General features: G+C 34.7%; 2 protein-coding genes across 4 annotated transcripts; one reads left to right on the forward strand and one right to left on the reverse strand.

The window, feature by feature from the left end:
* Window positions 1–947: 947 nt before the first annotated feature.
* Window positions 948–15,708, reverse strand: LOC110733879 (protein DETOXIFICATION 44, chloroplastic-like). Of its 3 annotated transcripts, XR_002513703.1 has the most exons (16): window positions 14,892–15,708; window positions 14,682–14,803; window positions 13,529–13,687; window positions 13,289–13,422; window positions 12,715–12,850; window positions 11,300–11,396; window positions 11,076–11,176; window positions 10,355–10,518; window positions 8,991–9,062; window positions 8,743–8,859; window positions 7,539–7,634; window positions 7,308–7,429; window positions 7,048–7,110; window positions 6,718–6,953; window positions 4,353–4,604; window positions 948–1,122 (listed from the first exon to the last, which is right to left on the reverse strand). XR_002513703.1 is itself a non-coding variant. In XM_021913955.1 (13 exons), the coding sequence occupies exons 1-13, from the start codon at window positions 15,161–15,163 to the stop codon at window positions 7,059–7,061; spliced, it is 1,644 nt and encodes a 547-aa protein (XP_021769647.1). In that variant the 5' UTR covers window positions 15,164–15,708; the 3' UTR covers window positions 6,611–7,058. The 3 variants fall into 3 exon arrangements, 1 of the variants encoding a protein (XP_021769647.1); XR_002513702.1 differs by having other exon boundaries at window positions 6,718–7,110; XM_021913955.1 differs by lacking the exons at window positions 948–1,122; window positions 4,353–4,604 and having other exon boundaries at window positions 6,611–7,110.
* LOC110733880 (dehydration-responsive element-binding protein 2A-like) lies at window positions 4,829–6,333 on the forward strand. The gene has a single exon (XM_021913956.1). The coding sequence runs from the start codon at window positions 5,239–5,241 to the stop codon at window positions 6,229–6,231; it is 993 nt and encodes a 330-aa protein (XP_021769648.1). The 5' UTR covers window positions 4,829–5,238; the 3' UTR covers window positions 6,232–6,333.
* Window positions 15,709–16,943: the final 1,235 nt, after the last annotated feature.

The following is a 16,943-nucleotide window of genomic DNA, read 5'->3' on the forward strand; positions in this document are numbered from 1 at the left end:
GGTTTTTATTGTTAGGTTCCCAGTTTTTCAGGTTTTAAAGTAGCTTTGAATAAGAGGAGGTGGGGGGATGAGAGATCAAGGGAGAATGAGATATTAACGAATGTAACAAGGAAGAAAAGGGAGATATATAGACAGAGTGGGAAAGTAGGAAGGGGGATAGGAGAGAGTGTAATTAGGAAAAAATTGGAAAAGACAGGGAGGGAAAAAAATTAGAGGCAAGTAATGGAGTGATGCGGAGAACTTTTTAGGTTTTTTTCTAAAATAAAAATTTACAAAAGTGATTTTTTATAACACTTGTAAACTTTGAAAAGATATGAGAAAGAGAGTGAGAGAAGGAATAAGAAATATGGAGGAATACATTATAGATGTGTGTTGTATGACAAATTATGTATGTCTATTTTCTTTACGTGCGTCTCAAAATATGAATTAGAGTAAGAACAATTAACCGACATCATTATTCACTCTGAATTCTCCATTGATGCGGCTTCTGAGCAGTCCCCTCAGTTCAATGATGTAAGATCTTTCTTCTTCTTCTATGCTGTCTCTTCCGATTCCTGTGCATACTTTGAATTCTCCACTGTTTAGATTGCTCTCTCTTTCTCTTTTTTCTAATCATCATATTTCAGTATTGGGACTTGGAGGTTTTATCGAGCAGCTTTGGCGTGATACCATTGTCTATATTAATGATGATGATCCTTTATACATTGGTCAATCCTATGGAAGAATCAGCCAACATTCACTTCACAAGAAGTTGGCGCACAGGTAAAATACTAAAATGTGCATTTGGCATTTCTATTTGCTTGTTGGTCTTGAGATTTTGCTGCCTGATTTTATTTGCCAGCTTTATGTAGTTATGTAATATTTAATTTAGATCATATTCCTTCTTTAAATCGTGATGCAATTGGTAACCTTGAGTTATGTAATAAAGCAGCTATCACATAAAAGGCTTGTGGTGAAATTGGTGACCTTGAGTTAATTAAAAAGGGCGTTGTAAATAAATAGTTACATTGACAGGTTTTTCACGAGTACATAAAGTGGGTGGTTCCAGGTCTCCCAGGGTGTTGTGGGATCCATGGTCAGGGTGTTGTGGATCCATGGTAAGCACTTCGACCTTTCCGAGTCCTGAAATGTCAAAAGATGTCCAAAATGAAAATTATAATCCAAGAATTCTAGCACCCAACAAAAAAGTTTTAGAGTTAGATTTTCACAGGTTTAAAATCGTTTTTATGTTACTGTCAACTGGAAGTGCACATTTTTTTGGAGCATATACAGCCTGTTTTGTAAATGTCAATAAATTGTACTAATGAAAATGGATTTTTAAGGATAATATATATATATATATATACTACCTCCGCTTTTAGTTATCTGCAACGATGGGACATTTTTCCTCTCTACTTTATATCCCATCGTTGCAGATAACTAAAAGCGGAGGTAGTATATATATATATGTCCCATCGTTTTTATGAGGCAGTTATCTGTGCTTCTTGAGCCTTTTCATATTGGTTGAAAACTTTTAGTGTCTTTTTTTCTACAGAATTGTAAGATCTTTGGAGATTGTGGGTACTTCCCCCCATATTTAAAAGCGTAAGGGGATATAAAATGCATGAAGCCTGTTGTGCCATCCTTACTTTCTTTACATCTTTTTATTGTAAGAGACCATGTCCTTCAGAAAATGATCCATGGAGTCACGTTTATTCCTCATACTTGTTTCTTGTTCTCTATGAATATTCTGTATCCTATTACTACTTGTTGGATGGAAATAGGGTTTCATGCCTCCCTAAGCTAATAAGTGATTAATCATCCATATTGCATATATTTTTGTAGCCCAAGTTTTTTGAGCAAATTATCCAAGATAGCACTTCTGCACATATTTGAGTTGGTGGTTTCTTGTATCAACTTCTTACTCCTGCTTTATACTGCAGAATTTATTGTTTGCTACTTGGCCTCACTGTGAATTGTATGATAAATGGCTTGATTTCTAGAACAACTTTTTTGGTTTGAGTTATTTTTTTGCTCCCCTGGATGGATTTGTCATTGATCTGATGGGTTTTATTCCTTTTTATGAATGTCATATATGTTATGGTCTGCTCCTAAAAATTTATAATGTATTTTGTGTGTTCTGAGGTGTTGATGCCTTTCATATGCTTGTCATTGCATAATTTGTAGCAAATATCGTGTCATCAGCTAAAATATTAGAATTTATATAGTTGGCATTGAATATAAATCTTGCTTGTCACATAATTGCACACACCAATGGCAACAGCTTGAATCTTCTTCCTAATTGTAAAAAAATATTTTATTTTGGGATATTCCTTTGGTATATATTTACCTAATATGTGGTTCTACTATAATGTCCTATATATTCACGAAAGATGCGTCTCTTTAGCAAGTTGTGTTTACAGTTGTTGCTCATTAACTAAAGATCTTTGTTAGTATGGAATCAGTCATTTTACAAATACAGAATGCAAATGAGAAGATTTGAGGAAGAAAGATTGTATCTTTGATTATCAAGTAAAAGGTTCCTTAAAAACGGTGGATTTAGCCCACTACTCTCCAAGGGTAACTTTAGGTTACCAGCTCCAGAATAGTTCACTCACAAATAGCATACCTCATCAAGTACTCTCTTTCTTTTTTTATATGTACAGTGCAATTTCCTAAGGAGATTCTACTGGCTGCTGATTTTGTCTTTTGTTATGTTGTCTTTTTCCTCACATGTGGCCACTTGGTTCATGATCATTAGCTCACTTGTATTTAGCTGCTCTACTGTATTTGTATTTGGCTACCCTACTGCAGTATCAGGTCCTTTGGTGTTCACCTTAGTGCGCCCTTTCCTCTTGGAGTAGGTAAAGATCACTGGAGGGGCCTCATGGTCTATTACATTTATCTGTTGATACAAAGCTTATTGAGCAGCTATGTAGCAAACTAGCAATTCATGCGTTGCAGCCTGAAGTGCACATGAAACTCTTTATGGGATGGGGTGGTTCCATACATTAGTTTACTAATTACTTACCCGCAATTACTAATTATTGTTTTTTAAATTCTGATTTGTAATCAGATGCTGTCTGGGACTTGGTTGTCCTTGATTTTGTATATATTGTAAAGAAAAGCAAAAATTATTTATTTTAGGTCTATAACTTAGATTTTGGCAATCTAAATTGATACTGTACACTATTGCGTACCTATTTATAGGGTTTAGATTTTGAAAGTTGGTTTCTATTACAAAGTCTATAATTGTCTAAATTTTTATTATTCTTCATATTGTTTATAATTGTCTATTTTCTATTACCGATAGAGAGAGGAGTAGATTTGTATGAGAATAATAAAAATTAGAGAATATTGTATGAAAAAAGAGAAAAAATTAAGTAATGATTTTTTTTGGGTATATGTGTATTTCGTATAAGAAAGATAAAAAGTAAGTAACGATATGTGATTTTTTTTTAAACAAACACAACATTTTAAGACACCTAAAAAGTAATACAGACACAAAATTATGGCACGGATAGAGTATAAAATATAAACATTGTTCTCGAATCAATAAAGCCATAATGATCTAAATGCATATTTTAGCGACAACAATCATTTATAGCTTAACATTTATGCAAGAAGCCTAGGGCCATCTATATAAATAATAAATACATACATATTTTTTATCATCAAATTCTTTGTATTTCTTATTAAATAAACCAGTTATTTCATGAGAAATTAAACTAGAACGGATACTTAAGGGGAAAACGTCCATAAATATATGATGAACATACAAACAACTATAAAACAATGGCCAAAAGATAATACCGATAACTTGAATGATTACAAGTCTACAATAAAATTGTATCCAATATATGCATATATAGTCGTTTGACGATCTTAAGATTACATGCCTAAAACACTAATAGTGAGCTTAGCACTCAACATATACAAATTCAAGGCAATTATTCAAAATCACTATATCCAATTGACCACTTCTAATATCAATTTCAAAAAAATCAGAAATGCAATTATCCAAACTAATCAATTCCAAAAAAAAAAAAAAAAAAACTCTAAGTTCTAAACCCCCCTAATTTCATAGATTAAATATGAAATCATCAATTTTACTAGCCCATTGTCAATTTATAATATCAATTTCAAAGGAAAAAAAAAATCAGCAATCCAATATTTTCAATTCCTAAAAAAATCAGAAACCCTAACTCCCTAATTTGATAAAATTTAATAACAAATCAACAATTTCGAAGAATATATACAATAATTGACTAGATTAAATAACATAAACAACTCAATTAAGCACAAAATCAACCCAACAAGTCAACAATTAGTGTATAATACGAAATTAAAAACTTAAAAATCAATTAATTTACCTAGAGTCGAAAGGCAAGAAGGCTGTAGGATTGGAGTGCGGCTATGCCGTTGTCCGTGGGCGCTGGGAGGTGGCTGGAAGGTGCGGCGGCCGGTGGAGCGGTGGTTGGAAGGTGCGGCGGCAGGCGGCAGCGGTGTGGCGATTTCCGTGACTTTGAATTTGTCGAAGAGAGAGAAGAGTAGTGTTATTACGTTAATGTTGTTTTGTTTTTTTTCCCTTTTGATCTTCCTCCTTGTAGTTTTCTTTCTTTTCTCTGTAGTAGTGTAGTTTTATGTTTTTGAGGCAAAACCGATAAAAAAGAGAGAGAGAGAGAATATGGCAACGTTTAAGTAGGGAACAGCTATTTCCCTTACCTTAATTAAAAAGACCTTAATGTCCCTTACCAATAAAGTGAAACAAAAAATAAAATAAAAAAATGAGTAAGATTATAAGGAATTTATGTCATCTATCTACATACAAAAATTAAGTAGAAATAACTAAAAAAAGGAAGGAGGAAGGAATTCAAATACGTAGTACTTGGGTTTTTTTTTTTTATTATTATTTATATACTTCCTTGATCCTCAAGAAAGCGAGTACAACTTGCAAAAAGGATATAAAAATGACAAGCAAAACCTTAAACATTAGGAAAAACCAGCGGCCAAGGAAACGCCAAGTCACCTTTTTTATTATTTAACATTAAGATAACTGACGTCATCAAATATGTAATAATCTTTTACGGAGTAGCATGAGAACTTTATATTATTAATTTAATTTTTTGAAGATTTCTTAGTATTGAAATTTCTCCTGTTCACGTCCAAAACTACAAGGTAAAATTTTCCATCAATTCTTTGCAAAACCTCTCTTAAAACCCCTCAAATTCTGTAAAATTACAGCTTAGTAATAAAGCCATGTCATTTGGAACCGAAGATCAAGTTGAAAGGAAGAAAAGAAGGCTGAATGCAAGTATTGAAGTTTCGGAAACACTAGCAAAATGGAGGAGTGAAAAGGTGTTGAATGATTCAAGAAAGGCGGAGTTTGGAACAAAGAAGAATCAGAAGCCAAAGGGTTCGAGGAGGGGTTGTATGAAAGGAAAAGGCGGTCCAGAGAACTCAAGCTGCAGATACAGAGGTGTTAGGCAGAGGGTTTGGGGTAAATGGGTGGCCGAAATCCGCAAACCATGCTCTAGTGAGCTAGAAATCAGTGGTAATAAAGTAAAACGTTTATGGTTAGGAACCTTCTCAACTGCCATTGAAGCTGCTCAAGCTTATGATGAGGCTGCACGGGTTCTTTATGGTGCTTCAGCCACTCTCAATTTTCCTGACAGTGTATCAGTATCAACAAGTTCATCTGTTTGCGGATCATCATCAGAAAGAAATGTTAATTCTGTAGTAAGACATTACGTGGATTCACTGCCTGAATGTGATGATGACAGTGAGCCAAATTTCAAGGAGAGCCATAAAAAAAATATGGTTAAGGGCGCTATAAAGGAAGGGATTGATGATCTAGAAGGCAAAGTGATAAGTAACAGGAAGCCTTGCAGTATTGCTGATGTTGAGAGTGCAGTGCAGGAAGAACAAAATGAAGCAACAAGCGCTAGAGATTGGAAGGAAGGGTTAGTTAAATCAATGGAAATTGTGACTTTGGATCAATCGAGTCCTGATTGTGATCAGAGACCTTCAGAGAATCTCCCTTCACCAGACATGCTGTGTGGAAACTGGCGACAACAGGAAGCAGGTTCACTGGATTTGGATGATGCTACTGGTTTAATCAACTTCAATGAAGATTCAATTGATTTTGGTGATTTAACTAATTTAATCAACTTTGAAGAAGCTTTTTTCAATTTTGATGATTTTGCTGATCTATCAGATTTGATAGGGACACAGACACCCAAGAATTGTTGAAAGTCTCATTACTTACCTCTAAGCTAATCAGTAAGCATTACTGTTGGTTACTGTAATCAATTTAACTAGTTTCTTAAAAAATAGGTGCCATTCTAGCATAGTTGTAGTAGAATTTTCCTCACATTTTGGCTATTCTAGTCCAAATGAATTTTGTTAAGTCATTGAGGAAGGATGATGCAGGAAGGGATAGGAGGCAGATTACTAAGAATGTATAGCCATATAGGTATTTATATTGCACTATAATTTTATCATTGCATTTTACAACAACTCTTTTTTTTTTTGCTTCAGCTGTATGGTCACTGAGAATATGTTAAAAGTCATACATTCAGTAAACTGCAGATTACATCTAGGAAAACAGGAAAACAATGAGCAAAGCAAATAAGGGTATTATCAAGATGATACTTTTCAGTCAGTATTTACAAGTAATAGCAGAATAGCAATTATGTGCAGTTCCAGGTAGCAGTCAAAAGTTACAGATGTATGCACCTTAATAATTGTGAGTTGGAACTGTGTTACGCTGTTTAATCAATGGAAGCTCGAATATTGCCAACTCCAGCAACATAAACTGTGAAATCGCTGCAGCAAATCACATTGCCATGGCTTCATCTCTCAATCCCTCCAGAAGCCATGCTGCTGACGAATTCCAGAAGTATTTTCCAACAGGGCTTGAAAGTGCCAATATGAATTTGATTCTGACTTTATGCTGGCATGGGATCAAGGATCTGTCCAATAGCATTTTAGACTCTTAGTAGTCATCTGAGTCAAATCAACTAAGGTTAGCCACGAGGCAATCTATTGGACAAGTCTGAAGCACACCTGCAATTCTTCTAATCTGTTTCAGACCAAACACTGATCCATGGTCCGCTCCTAGTCCCCAACCTAGATTCATTATTAAATTTATTATAAAAAAAGGTAGGACAGTGAAAATATAAGCAAATTGGAAAGCAGTGAAAACCCTCTAGCTTTCAATAAGCAAGCATAAAAATCACACTCAAATTATACCAAAATTATTCAAGACAGGTCATGAATGATAGCATATGTTGCACATTTATTGTACAAGTAAACAGAAATTTCACCTCCAACATCCAGCAACTACACGCAAGCTCATGAACAGAAACAGCCCTGTCCAAACCCCAAGGAGACCATAACCAGGAGCAACAAGTAGCATAATAATTGATGAGATCACTGCAGCTACAACCTGCACCCAAAAAGATATGGAATTAAGCTACTAGCTGTATGGATTAAAGCTATCTGGTAAAAAATACTCATTCTCAAAACCTATTTAATTCTTTGGCAATAACTGTTACCATAGAGTAGGCAGCATACTCAAAGTCTGAAACCCCATAGTAGAGCCCATCAAGAACAAATGCAATTGCATTGACCGGCTGTGATCCAGCAACAAACTGCATCATAGTGTAAATATTATGTGGTATGCATATTTGATGTTACATCAGAAAAGGCTCATATTAATATATTATATTATCCGTATTTGGCAGATATCATAACAGCTAGGAAGAATAAGCTTCATATCATACAGCCACTAAGATCACATCATTAAAGGTATCTTAGAGAACTGAAAGCTCTTCCAATTAGCATGGCATAAATGCAGAAAACAGCAGAATATAAACTGCAAGCAAATAGAGCAGCAGAAATATGCAATACAGGGGATTCATGTACATTGGCATTATTCCACATAATGGTATAACCATATACGAAGTATATTATAAAATCCATTTATAGGCACATCTTCGGTGTTTAAACGGTTAATTATTTTGACATTGAAATTGCAATTAACCATAGTACTTAAAACCAAGTAGAGGATATAGCCAATATAGGTGCACATCCAGACACTAAAAGAATTCTAAACCGTCTAAATTTTCTTGAAGTGTTAAGTAGTTATTGATCCAACTATCCATTAATTGGACATTTCATACTAAAATGGATGACCAAAGTAACCTTGGTAAAATATTACAGTGAAATCACATAGTTTGTCCACAAGGCAGCAGAATGTGAAGAGGTATCAACAACTTCTATGTATCTCAATGCTGCAAATGACATACACATGATATAGCTTCTGAAAGTAAACACGTAAAGCTACGGACTGCAAAATCAACCAACTTAGAGTCTTAGACAATCTATATAGGGATTTAAACTACTTGATTTCGGTACCCAAATGTTAATCAGGTGCCACTCTTCCTACAGATAGATTCTGTCGATACGAATAGATTATTATAAATTGCAGTAGAGGAAACAGAAAGCATAAGCATCTATATTTAGAAGTTTCTTTCTTTATAAATAATATTGCCTTTTGGCTTCTCCTAAATTCTATACAGATTGATTCATATATGTCTGAATTGATCAACAGACTCTGTGCAGGTGTAGTAAAAGGACATACAAAGCAACTCAAGCTGCCGTAAATATTTAAAGATCATAATTCACCAGGCACAAAGGAATAGGCTGTGGATCCAAGAGCAATAAGTAGAGAACTAGTTCTAAAAGCCATGTTCTTACCAAGAAACCAGACCAGGCAACTTTCATAACTTCTGCATCTGAGGTAAATAAGTTTAGAAGCACTCCATAACCAAGGAATAACATGACAGCCAAACCCATTCCAACTATAAAGCCTATCTGCACATGATTTCAGTACAATTACTTTGTAAGTTTAAGGAATGAACAGGCAAGAGCTTATTAACAGAAACGTGGAGGGGAGGGGGAGGGGGAGGGGGGAGAGGGGTCGGAATAGTCAGGATAGTTCTAACCTGCAACACTCTATATACAACCAGGCGAGCCTGCACATAATTACCTTGGGAGTAATCGCCAGCTAGAAGAGCCTGTAAGAAAAAGAGGGCCAAAGATGAAATGTATGCTTCATTTAACAGAATAATATATAGAACTAAGATTTTAGCTCGATCCACATGGCCAAGTCCCCTACAATTAACACATATATTAAATATGAAAAACAGCATCCTTTCTGGAATCTGGGATATAATTATATTTTTCTTCAAAATATGAGGGATATTAGACAAGAAGAAAGGATACTCTAATTCCTGCACCATATACATCCCAATCGTGTGAAGTGAGTGATACTTACTGATTAGCTGAAAAAATTAGTGACTAGTGAAAATGAGATCTTTAGCAGGCTAGCAGCTTTGACTTTTTTCTTAAGTCATACACTTCAGCTCTTTTTCAAGTTAGATATGTAGTATCCATTGTGGACTTGTATAGTTGTATCGTTTTATATGCTGTAATGCATTAAACGATCACAGCCAACCTTATTTCTTATCAGATTCTCATAAATAGATCTTCATAGTTCATAGTTTCATACCATTCAAAAGTAATTGAAAATACCTATTAAAATAAAATTTGTTTTCAACTGTCTGTAAAAAGAGATAGTTTCCATAAGTGGGACCAACATAATACCATAAAAGAACTAGTTGTGACAACACCTAGTTACTTGAATGAACAAGCAGTGCCTCCAAATTTGTCTTCATCTAAATGTGTAAACACAGACGGCTCTATGCTGATCCCAGTCTGAATAGCCATTTAAAACTGCTTTTGACACAAACACCACCTGTTCCTCGCAGCGCAAGAAAGATTTTTTTTTTTTAAAAAAACAATAACCAGCTAACCTATATCTACATCACACACACACACACACAGAAACACACACGTGCGCGCGCGCGCACACACACACAAATAAAAATAAATAAATAAAAATATCAAAGGGTTATCCATGTGAAAATCACATAAGACAAAGTTTCAACAACTTCTACCTTAATTAGAACAAAATGAGCAAATGCCCATCTGAGAGCAACTTAAGAAAGGTCTGTGAAGAGTATGTTGAGAAGAATATGATCTTCATAAATTCTTCAATCACCGTACATGGAAAAGTAAGAGCCAAATCTGAGATCTTACATACCAACAAGTCATCATTTCCTAAGGCGAACATTGGAATAGATGCATAAAATCCAAAGATCAAACATCAAAAAACGTTATATTGGCAACAAGTGTAACACATCATATATACAATATCCATAGTAGGCTTTGTATCAGACATAGCACACAAAAAACAGCAGGGGATAGTCCTTCACTTCAAAAAAATTTCCTTGGTTTGGGGGTTTACCTGTCCAGCAAGTGCCAAAGCATCAGTCAACAATGATATCGTCAGCCAAATTTCTAAGCAAATTTGATAACCAGCTGTTGGTATGGGACCTTCCCTCGCAGCCAAAGATGTGGCTAATGTCATGGGCACAAGGACTGATAAGGTCCTTCCAATCAAGAGCCCTCCTGAAGATGCAACAGAAGAAAATTGAACTGAAGAGAGTTACAAACTTAAAGCTTGTGAGGCTACAATATAATCTCAAGTACATATGCATAATTTTACACTTTTCACTACCATAATACAAGCTTGATGGAAGGAAAACTACTGTGTAAATTAGAACAGCTTTAGTGTTAAACAACTCTGGGTCTCTGACAATTCCTAAATGGCTATGTCATCCCACTGCATCTACAAAACCACGATAAGTAATTAAAATTTATGATACTAGTCCAGCTCATTGATAAGGCAACAATCCAGGCCACTTGTCACCAACTAATGGGAATGTCACTCTATCAGGCTATCAGTTAGTCTTTCAAATTTCAAAGTAGATTAGAATAATGTACAAATGACCAGACTATTCAGTATAAAAATCCTATTAAGCATGATTTTAGATCAGCTTATGAAGGGCAGCTACATATTTTCAGCCCCATCATAGTGTTAAAATCATTTCATCTCTTGAACTTTGATGTTAGACCCACATATGTAAGAAATTGATTAAACCAAGACTTTACCAGCGGAAGCATACCTGATTTAAGATATTGGATAAATCTTCCACCATCAATACTTGGAGAAGTCAGAGATACGTCTGTATTCAACTTCCAGAGTAGGATGAAGGCTATCACATATCTGAGAGGAAGAGCAAAAGCTTCAGTAATCAGTACAATAATGTTCCGCAAAAAACCTGATGAAGGCATGTGGTATTCATTCATAAATCCAGAGTTGAAGTACTGTGTTACACATTTAACCTACTCAGAGATCACGGTGGCGGTTGCAGCACCACCAATACCAAAGCTAAAGAAAAATATCAAGATTGGATCTAGAATTGCATTGAGTACGTTTCCGACTCCTGCCAATAAAAACCATTTGTTAAAAATGAACAAAGAAAAAAAAAACATTAAAAAGTAAGACAAAACTTCCTTTAGAAAAGATTCAACATTTCAAACATAAGCACATTGTATGCATGAGAACTCCTTATAATGAGCTGCTATTGTTAGTTGGTCAATGGGCTACTTGCCTTCTAGATGACTTGATGATGAGAATGACACTCCTGTAATAAACTAATCTGAGGAGGGGCACTATGGGTAGTCTAGTATCTTTAGGTTAAGTATTTAGTTTTATTATAAATAGAGAAAGGGGGGAAAGGAGAAAGTAGGCAGAATTTGGGAGTGAATCCTTAAGAGAGTTGTGACCTCATTTCACTATAGAGCTTAATAGGCTAAACCTATCGATTGTGTAAACTGTCATTTTGTTAACCAAAGCCTCAATCTTTCTTCTCTAATTTACTGTTCTATTGCTTTTTCTCTGTTAATTGGTTGTGCTTGGCCGGAAGCTATCGTGTAAACCGTTGTTTTGTTAACCAAAGCCTCAATCTTTCTTCTCTATTATACTGTTCTATAGCTTTTTCTCTGTTAATTGGTTGAGCTTGGCCGGAATCTATCACACATCTTCTTAACCTACTCTGCATCAACACAACAACTTCAAGCAGCCCCTTCCTCGCCACAACACCAGCTCCAGACCATTAGCTATAGCTCTAACATATACTTAAAATGAAAAATTGATGGTGAAAATATAAGAGATGAATTATGTAAAATGACCAAATCATTTTTTTTTTCTTTTTTTATCAGAATATAACTATATCATCACTCATAAAGAAGAAACAGGAAGAGGACAAGGTTTCCTCTAGGGAAACACTTACAAAAGTATTTGAAATATTCGCAACTAAGCCCAATTCCTTTGTATCTAACCAACTTCAAAAATATAAAATATATACTTACAAGTTAGACGGTTTAAAATGATCAAAACAATGTTTCATCATTCAATCATCTACCATTTGTTGACCAAAAGATAGTGGAAGACAGATAAAGAGAGCACTAAGAATAAATATCATACTTCGTATTATTCACTGTTTGCAAGCCTTTAGCAAGATTGTATATTGTTCATATGAGTCACCTCAGACAGAGAAGTAAGAATAAATATATTACGAAGTACATTATTCATTGTTTGCAAGCCTTAAGCAAAATTATATATTGTTCTTATGAATCAACACTTTCTAAGGATTTAAGCACACTGCATGAAAAAGTAGGGATCATAACTGAGAATTTGAAAGAAAGAGCATGAATGATAATGACATGGTATCTTCAAAGAAGTGTTACGAAAGTACTTACCTATGGCATACAATGGTGTCTTTGTATCTTTAAGTCCTCGGAAAGTACCCTGTGCAGCAAGTGCAATGACAATAGGAGGAGCACCAAAAGCCCTCATCGTAAGGAATTCCTCTGCTGGCTGACGCATTGGTGAATCCTATGACACAACACATGTACTTGTTATTTACATATGATTTCAAATGTTGAAAGTAAAGAGAAGAAATTGAGGTGTATTAGACAGAAACATTATAATTATAATATATAAAGATCTGAAAGACATGAGCACATTGCAGTATGTATACGACTGCTTGAAATTGAATTTAGCAATTATGCCAACGAAGAACTTCCTTGTTAATCATGCAACTTCTTATCTATTTACACATTAATCATCTTAACACTACAAGAAGAGTGAATCAAATATTTAAAGCATGATGCAGCAATAATGCAAACCCTGTAAATGATGCTCTTGAAAATGAACACAAGTCCGAAATCTAACAGTCATCCATTTAAAAAAAAAAAACTAGCATCAACAAACAGGTTCCTCGATCAAATTGAAGCAATAGAAGAATAAAATATATAGCCAAGTCACACATACAACAGATATACCCATAATATTCATTAGAGTTCCCGATCCAGCTGAAAGCGCCACAGCTTCGGCAACACCAAGGCCAGCAGCAAGAACTAAAGATGAAGACACTGAAGGAAGGACTTTTTTCCTTTCTTCATAATCTGCAGTACACCAATGTCAGATAAAGACAGTGTGATTTAGCAGCCATAACAGCTCTATATAAACTGTAGGCTGTAAAACTTGAAGAATCATTACTTCAGTGAATACCTTGGCCAGCTTGAATAGATGTTTCATTCTGCATACTGACTAATGCCTGCTCTTCAGCAACAAAGGACGTTGTAACATTCAGCAACGGGACATTAAACAATTTTGATACCAAGTTAAACACTGATACTGACACCCCAACTGCTGCTAATTCAGTTGACCCTGTAAGTATGACAATAGAAATAGATGAATTTTCAATAAAAAAACACTTACACATACTACTCTAAGACTTCCTAAGCATGAACTTCAACTATACAAGAAAATTCCATAATACATTGCTCTCCCCAATTGCAAGAAACAACAATATTATCTCTTCACATACTTGTCCACAAGGATAATCTTAAAGCCTCGTACATTGGTGGTTCTGGCTTCTAAACATGTGTAGGATGGTCGATTGCACAGAGCTCCTTAGTGAAAGGGACCCCAAAATTTGATATTTACTTATATGAAATACAGAGAATAATCACTGATCAATGATCAAATCTTCAATTTTATCATAAAATTAATAATCAATAAAATATATTGTTAATTAAAATCATATTTATATCTTTATAAAAGTGATTTTAGGGCCAATTTTACAAATTGCATTGACCAAATTTCACTGTTAGCATTTGTAGCCCCAGCTGGCCAACTCTGGCCTTGTGCACTAGGTTGGTGAACTATGAATTTATGATAGTTGGTAATCTCTCACACGAGAGGGTAACATGAGACAAAATTATTGAGAGAAATTATAAGCACAAGTGCGCTACTAGACATCACTTTTAATATCATTTCTTGTAAATTTCCTCATCAATATGGATTCAAACAAAGAAACACACAACCAAATTACTCGAATTGCTAACTCCAATTGATTTAAATTAGTTAATTTCCGATGCCTCACAGTAGTTCGGAAGTTAATAGCATTGTGAAAAAAGAATATGCCTTCATTTTCCTTACAATTACAATTACCCTAGTGCCTTGAAGCAAGGCTCTACCTAGACCAGCCGACCCGCTGGGATCACATATGCAATTATTTGTACAAGACATTACAAAGAAAATGTTTTCCTCAATACCCTTCTATTAAGTTGCAAAAAAATGCCATTATACATACAAAATCATGAGCTAAATTCAAAACCAAAAAAAAAAAAAAGAAAAATACAAAAGGAAATGAAAATACCCAAATGACCAACAAAAGCAGTATCAACAAGAGAAGTGATGGGGTCAGCAGCTAAAGCCAAAAGAGTAGGCAATGCAATCGACAATATCTCCCGACCAAGATCATCCAATTTAACTGCATCTCTGCAATTTAACACACCCAGAAAAAATCAACCAAAAACACTAATAATTCATGTAATATCATCATAATTTTCCAAAAATTGAACAGTACCTGAACCGAAGAAGTGGAGGATATTGTAATTTAGAGGAAGAAGAAGATGAATTTGAAGGAGGAGGAGTTGAAGATTTGGGGTCTTTAGATTTGGGAAGAGCTCGAAAACGAAAAGGGGATTTAGGGTTTCGATTGGAAAAATTAGAATTGAAGAAAGGAATTGTGCGGGAGAATGGAGAAATTTGCAGGTGATTACTGAAATGGCGGGAGTACGAATGATTGTCGAAGAGATGATAAGAAAGAGAAGAAGCAACAGTAGCAGTATTAGCCATTTTTTATTTCTGGAAAACTTGAAGAAATGAAGAAGATTTTTTTAATGATTTTTAATTTTGAAGTAGTGGGAAGTTGGATGTTAGCAACTAATTTAACGGTGGATTTGGTTTTTTTTTTTTTTTTTTTTTATGCAAACAAGTGTAAGAGCACTCTTACTATTGGCATTTTTTTCCCCAAGAATTTTATGAAGAAAAAAAAAAAAAAGGAAAATTGTCCAAAATAATCTAAAATTTGTCTTGTTCTCTCAAAATAATCTCAACTTTAGATTACTTTTTAATACTCCGAATTTTGATGTGTATCTGACTATCTGCTACAAATGGAAGTTAACTTGTTAAAACAAGTTACTTGACACTTGTTGGCGTGTGATTGGACAAAAAATTAAAAAATTTATTAAAACTGTTTAAATTTTTTTATAAGAAAAATAAACAAAATTATTAATTAATTAAATGAAAAACCACCCCACCATTGTTTTAAAACAAAAAATAAAATAAAAAACCACCCCACCATCCTAACCACCCTCCCACTGCCCACTCCGCCAGCCCAACCCCCGCCTCCGGCCATGCCCAGATGCACCGGCTCCGCGCTGACCTCCCTCCCTTGAACACAAACCTTCTTCCTTGTCCCGACTCCCGATCCCAATCAAACCGAACCACCCACCCAGATTTGAGTAAGGGTGGTTTCGGTTCAGGTGGAGGTTAGGGTTTTGGGTGAGGGTGGTTTCGGTTGAGCTGGTGGCAAGTGAGGGAAGTTTCAGTTCAGGTTGTGGGCTTGTGGCGCCGTGGCGGGCGAGAGAGGAGAGAGAAGGATGTGAGGTTGGTGTTTCGGTTGTGGGCTTGTGGTTGGTGGTTGGTGGTTGTCGTGAGGTTTCGAGTTTGGTGGTTGTGGTGAGGTTGGTGTTTCGGGTCAGGTGGTTGTGGTGAGGTTGGTGTTTCGGGTCAGGTGGTTATGCTTAGGTTGGTGTTTCGGGTCAGATGGTTATGGTAGGGGTGGTAAGGTGGTGGAGGTGGCTGGGTTGGTGTTGGTGGTTGGGGATAATTTGTGTTTTTTTTTTTGAAAGTAGTTAGTTTTAAATTATTAGTTAACTAGATGAAGTTTTTTATACATAAAATATTAAAATCACACAAAAAAAAAATTGTAATTAGATCATACTCATAATATATTAATTTGCTATTGTTTATTAAGGATAATTTTTTATTAATTTTATGTAATTTATTCCCCATAATTAATATTTTGATAAAAACATTAAAAAAACTAACAAAAAATATTAGATACACATAAATATAGATAAGAATCATTATTAAAAAATAATAAAAACATGTATTTCATTATTTATCTTTTATTTCGATTGAATCACCAATTTCATTCACAACCATATCTACTCCATCTAATAAAAATGGATAAATTGTGAAGTGAAAAATTGTTGCGAAATTGATCTAAAAATTGTAATTGTACAAAATCAAATCTATGCATTGAAAGTTTTTTTAAGGAGTAAACTTTTCGTCCAATAAATTTTGGACGAAAGTGTTGAACAGAGTTGGCTTTAATCGAGGCATGAAAGTATAGTAATCACCCTGTAATTAAAAATTAAAAAATTAAGTTAATTGAATAACTTGATTAAGCTACCTCAATCACCAAAAATTTGTTTTAATCATAAAATTAATTAATAAAAACTAAAAAGGTAAATTTAATAAATGTAAACAATTTATAAAGATATAATACCTCATCGTTCAATAGGACCATATCCAAACTTATTAAGCTATCTTGTTTGCGAAAGGTAAG

Source organism: Chenopodium quinoa, unplaced genomic scaffold, assembly GCF_001683475.1.
Source record: "Chenopodium quinoa cultivar QQ74 unplaced genomic scaffold, ASM168347v1, whole genome shotgun sequence".
In the NCBI taxonomy this organism is placed as follows: Eukaryota; Viridiplantae; Streptophyta; class Magnoliopsida; order Caryophyllales; family Amaranthaceae; genus Chenopodium; species Chenopodium quinoa.